General features: G+C 32.5%; 1 protein-coding gene across 1 annotated transcript in view; it reads right to left on the bottom strand.

Moving 5' to 3' along the window:
- The window catches only part of LOC118734056, a 23984-nt gene extending 18034 nt beyond the window's left edge, over positions 1 to 5950 (bottom strand). Inside the window, exons 1-3 of the mRNA XM_036463750.1 lie at positions 5936 to 5950; positions 4178 to 4217; positions 4065 to 4118 (exon numbers count right to left, since the gene is read on the bottom strand). Of these exons, the coding sequence (XP_036319643.1) occupies positions 4065 to 4118; positions 4178 to 4183 (60 nt within the window). The 5' untranslated portion in view covers positions 4184 to 4217; positions 5936 to 5950. The remainder of the gene's footprint in view (positions 1 to 4064; positions 4119 to 4177; positions 4218 to 5935) is intronic.
- Positions 5951 to 6227: the final 277 nt, after the last annotated feature.

Here is a 6227-nt window from a genome sequence, read left to right as displayed (position 1 = left end):
TATTTTTCCTTTAAATATATTTTTTCTCAAATTTTTATGTACGAAGTATACAAGTATGCATATAAAAAAAGCGTTTTTGTCATTTAAATGTGTTTTTAATTATTATATACAAAGTATACAAATGTACATATCAGAAGAAACAATATAAATTTTTTAAAAATCCGTTCAAAATTGATTGAAATATAAGGAATTTAATTTTTCGAAGACCTGAACTTTGACCCCTTATAGCACCTGTAATATAAGTTTGCGCAAAAACGTTGTATACCATTTAAATAAGAGCAAAAGGAGGACTACGTGTATATTTTTAGGTTTTTAGTTATTTACATGCAATATTTAAATATAATTATTTACCAAAGCTCCTATTTCGAACTTCGAAGGCCCATATCTCGATTTCGGAGGTTAACTTTAAAAAAAGGAGAAATTACTTTTTTACCTATGACTCAATCTCTTAAAAAAAAATTGGTTTCGTTCAATACCCAGAAAAAAAGTTGATTTTGCCGTACAATGTTATTTTGGTTCTCAAGGACAAATTGATATTGAAAACGCCTTTTTAAATGTTTTTAATTTTTTACACTAATAAAGTAGAAGGACGAAATTCGAGGATATTATCGTGTGTATATTAAGCTTTAACCTATAATTTAAAAAATAAACACTGCAAATTTGCAAGGATACTCAAAGACAAAATTTTAAAAGAACATTTTCAATACCTATTCATCCTTATGCACCAAAAAATTTAATACTTTTCAATTCTACAGAATTTTATATTTTATTTGGTATCCTTATTGTTATTCTACATAGCACTGATTTTTTTAAATAAGTTTGGAACTAATCCAATCTTTGAAATTTCAAAGTTCTTTTAAAAAAATCCTGATGCTAAAGAAAGAAAACAAAAACGCAATTTTACTATATTTGGGTCCTATATAAAATTATCCCGGATTAAACCGAGAACGTTTTGGTGTCCAACGTGAAATGCAAGAGTAAACAAACATTGACTTTAGCAAGGAAAAGAGGTTTGAACAGGTATTTTTAACAAAATATTAAGTTAAAATATATTTAAATAGCATAATATGTGGAGCAGAAAAAAGTGAGCGGTTGGAGCTATTGGAAAAAGTGGCGTGGCACCTCCCATACAAAACGAATTTTTCACACTGCATGTCTCTGGAAGTGTTCATGGTAGAGTACTGGAACTTGGTATGTACAAAATATGTAAAATGAATCGCATAGTCGTTAAGAAAAAGTGGTACTATTGGAAAAAGGGGTGTGGCACCTCCCACAAAAAAGGAGTTTTCCACACTGTATATCTCAGAAAGTGTTCATGGTAGAGTACTGGAACTTGCTATGTACAAGATATGGGTATTTCCATATGTCGCATACGTGGCAGTCGTATGTTTCAATGTGATACCAAAAAGGAATACCATTTGTGCCATTGTGCCATTGTATAGCGGATAATTAGCTCTATATTTAACCGAAAAATTAAAACAATCGAACTGCTTGGTCGTTAAATATAAGAATTTAAAGAGAGTGTCAAAAAATGGAAGTTGATTTTTTCTTTTCTTACAAAATCGCAAAACTCTGTGAATTGTGGATGGCTATTTTCATGAAACTTATTTTAATATGATTTGCAGCAATTCTAGTTGTTTTTGGAGTTTTTTGAATTAATGCAACTTGTGGCGTCACGTGACATAAATATCCATCGTTATATTTTTGTTAATATTACTTTTAAATGAATTTTTAACGCAAAAAAAAATCATGTATTTTATGTCGAATATACTTTATATTTTGACCTTAGCGCAAATTCAGGGTAAATTTTTTGGAAATCTATGATTTATTATGTTTCAACTACATACGCCAAATTCGAACCAAATCGGACAATAAATACGGTTTTCCGAAATATCTCGACCTTGGCTCCACCTAGGGAGACAATTTTACGCAAACACGATTCTACTTACATAGCCAGTATATATTTTAAAAAGCAGACAAATCGGCCCGTATATACGTTAGATATAAGACTTTTATTTTTTTTTGTCGTGGTGGACCTTCTGATGGATACACCCATATATAAATCAATCGCATAGTCATGAAGAAAAATTTATCACACTGCCTATCTCTGGAAATGTTCATGGTAGAATACTGCCACTTGGTATGTACAAGATATATAAAATCGATCGCATAGTCATGAAAAAAGCGCTATTGGAAAAAGGGCGTGGCACCTCCCATAAAAACGGAATTTTTCACACTGAATATCTCTGGAAGTGTTCATGGTAGAGTACTGGACCTTGGTATGTACAAGCTATATAAAATCAGTCGCATAGTCATAAAGACAAATTGGGCCTATTGGAAAAAGTGGCGTGGCACCTCCCATACAAACCGAATTTTTCACGCTGCATATCTCTGAAAGTATTCATGGTAGAGTACTAGAACTTGGTAAGTACAAGATATGTATATAAAATTAGTCGCATAGTGATGAAGAAAAATTGGGGCTATTGTAAAAGGGGCGTGGCACCTCCCATAAAAACGGAATTTTTCACACTGCACATCTCCGGAAGTGTTCATGTTAGAATACTGGAACATGGTATGGATATATATGAAACCAATCCCATACTCTTAGGAGAAAATTGGGGCTATTTGAAAGGGGAGCGTGGCACCTTTCAAACACACCGAAACTATTACGCATCTTTGTATGCATGTACACTTTTGCTATGTTATTTAAGACGGCAATAGAAACATGCCTTCTGACAACCACCAGACCGTAATATTAAAAGATAAATGCGTCACTGAAAATCATGAACGTGAACTGATGGTGAAAATGTTGGACCACAATGTTTCAAGACAAAACAATTATTTTGGGCGTGTCGAAGTTCGCCGGGTCTGCTGGTATTTATATGTAAACGTTCTTTTAGTCTTTGCCGTACGCATATGCTTACACATCAAATTTCATGAGTAAATACCTAGTACTCACGCCTTTTTTTATTAATATTCACAGTGCAGTTAGAAACTTTAGGTAAAACTTATTATTTACGACAGTTATACTTGTAATATCTCCACTTCTTTCGTAGAATGTTGCACTATATAAAACATAGCTCAAATGTTAACACAAGACTTACATTACATTTTGATCAATAATGTTAAGCGTTTTCGCAAAACATTTTGTTAAACAAAAACGCTTAAAATGTATGATAAAAACGGAATAAAAGTGTTGTGTTATAATTCGTACTATATTTTTTACAGTGTGGAGAAAGAAAGCAATCGCACATTCTACGAAGCAACCGCAGATTTTACGAAAATAATTTTGTTAAATATGCAAATTTTTTTGTGCATTTTACAAAAATTTCGTAAAAAACAAAGAACTAGCATGAAATTCGTTAGTAACTAGTACGAAAGCATCCGTAAAATGTACCAAGGATCTAATGTCTGATATTTTCGTAGTACGTATGAACACGGTTTTGTATAATTAACGAAAACTTTCGTTGCTCAATATGACGAAAAGTTTCTTAAGATGTTCACCAGTTTTCGTTATATTAGGTTTGTATAGTAACTTCTCCAGCAAAACATTGCGGCGAGAGCGTAAAAGCAAAATAGAGCGTAAAATTGAGAAGAAGAGAAAACTGGCAGAAAAAGTTATTGAACGCAAAACTAGTAAAAACTTGCAAGTGAATAGTTGTTGCACCCTTTTGATTTACATAAACATTTTACTATTTATAAATCAGTTTTAAACTCTTTGCTTTACACACAAGCACTTACACAGTCTAGTACATCATTAATATTTTGATTTCCACTCATTTTACTTTTGTTTGTGCTAAACCAATTCAGCAAATGGCGGCTTTTGACATTTATTCTTCTTCTTCTTCTGCTAGCTAATTTCTGCTAGTAAAAATTTCACTAGCAAGAATTTGCAGCTCTCCTCTGTGTTGTTACGCTCTCGATTCAGTGCTCTCTTGCAAATTTGTTGGGTTATCATACACTTTTCCAGTAAAAATTTGTAGGTTCCTGTACAAATTAGTACTGACTATTGGTTACTATACAAACCTATTTACGCAGATTTTATTTTCAGTGTAGGTACATACTTGTGGATTGCGTTGCTCAGTTACGACTCCATCTGGCACAGAGATGCCTTCCTTCTGTAATCGATTCAAAAAGAGACGGTCAGTTTCAAAAGCTGTGTCAGGAATTTTCCCACCTGCATGTGGCAACACTTGTTCACGATATATTTGACGTTTCTGAAAAATAAAATAACACAGATTTTTCAATAGTTATTTACTAGTACCATTGATAAACAGTGGTTTCGTTAAACAAAACTAAGTCGTTTTTTTTAGATACCTAGAGCCTCCTACTTAGTTTTATTCAATTACCCTCAGTTTTCCGAAAAAATTCACTGAAGTCTATTTTGCTTACGCAAGTGTGCTGCTGATAAATTAACATTTAACGTTATTGACATTAAAACGGTATTTTTGCAGGGACCGATTATAAGAGTTATTGATGAAAACTGTTACGGAAAAATTCACTATGTAAGAAATGTTCTACAACTAAGTGATACATACCAATCGATTTCCTTTTTCACCGAGACTCAAATTTGGAAATCAAATTTTATTTGCAATATTAATGCAAAACTTAAAAAATAACAGTTATGTTTGAGATTTTTATTTTATATGTCTTAGATAACAGTTGGGGGTCAAGGCTCTTGATATTGCTTCATACGTGTTATAATGTTTTGAGTCAGGAGCAGATGGCTCAAGACCGACCATACGTGGCGACGAGTCACACCTGCGAGAGGTGCCCTTGCTTTTACTGAATATGGCGGATCTAGAGAGGACAACTCGATAAAACCCGTAATTCCGAGTGTCATCTGTACCGTTCTTATGGGATGAATGGCACTACGTAAGTGTGTCTTATAACGGTGCCCTCCAGATACCTGGCGCCCTCTGGTTGTAAGAAGTCTTGCTTGGGATACTGGGGGCTATGTCCCAGCTGACATCCCTTCCCCCATACTCGTGGGCAGTGTTGCCGCGCCGTCTCAAGAAATTGTATCCCTGACCAAGCCAAAAATGTATCCAAATGTATCCAATTTTCTTTTTTTACATATACATCTCATAATTTGTAAGAAAACCAAACATTTTCATGAAAAATACATAATTTAACACATCCTAAGGACTTGGAATACATGTGCATAAAATCAAACATTTGTAATTTCAATTTATAAAGTACATTTTTTGTGCATAAATATTTTGCAAAGTAAATATAATAAATAGCAAGTACACTCTAAAAAGAGCATGTAAAACTACTACTGAAAAGTATCTATTTATCAACAAGAATCTGTATAAATATACGTATAGGATGCTCAGTATTTGATTTTGAACTTGAGATCTTTAAAATATACACATAAATACAAATATATAGAATGTTTAAAATTGCAACAATTTTCAAACCACAAATACATTTCCTACTAATAATAAACATTACTTTATTTTAAACATTTTATGTGTAAAAGTAAACAGGCAATGATTCATTTTATTACACGGCGTGCAAATTTGCACACCAAAAGAGGAAACTGGTTACCTCTCTCAATATGCGCAAATAAACAAAATTTTTGTCAATGTTATTGTGGCTTGTTAACATTTCTTATTTTTAATATTTTTATTGAGCTTTGTACCACGATTGTTTATTAGGAAAAATTCAAAAAGCAACAAAGTCTAAGCGGTAGAAGTTATAGCACTATTTCGGAGATCACCACATCTAAATATAAATAAACAATCGTGGTACAAAGCTCAACAAAATTTTTTTCGAGTGTATTTAAAGTCTTTTCAGTAAAATTCATAAAAGTTTCCTTAAACAAATCAAATTTAGTTTTTTAAACTACATTGAAATCTTCTTTTTTTTTTAATTAACAAATGAAAATATATGATATGAAAGAGATTACTACAGAAAGAGTATAATTTACCTTATATATATCGTCGTTTAAAGTACAAAACCGCGTATCGTCATTCTGCAAAACCGCGTAACTGCCATTTGCTGCCAAAAATTGGATTTGCTCACACAAGCTCTTGTGTCAATCCTTATCCATTCGTCCTGAAATATACTAGCCAGAAATGCGATTGCTTTATAAAAAAGAGAACCATTTTGAAATATAAGTGTTTTTACTCTCTAAAAATAATTTATGCAACGTCACATACGAGGTTTTGCATTTTGTTGATACGCGGTTTTGTACTTTAAACGACGATATGTTTATTAAG

The sequence above is a fragment of the Rhagoletis pomonella genome, unplaced genomic scaffold (assembly GCF_013731165.1).
Source record: "Rhagoletis pomonella isolate Grant_MI unplaced genomic scaffold, Rhpom_1.0 Rhpom_scaffold_00002, whole genome shotgun sequence".
Taxonomy (NCBI): domain Eukaryota; kingdom Metazoa; phylum Arthropoda; class Insecta; order Diptera; family Tephritidae; genus Rhagoletis; species Rhagoletis pomonella.
The sequence above is the reverse complement of the archived record's forward strand: the minus strand, read 5'-3'. Positions and strand labels throughout refer to the sequence as shown.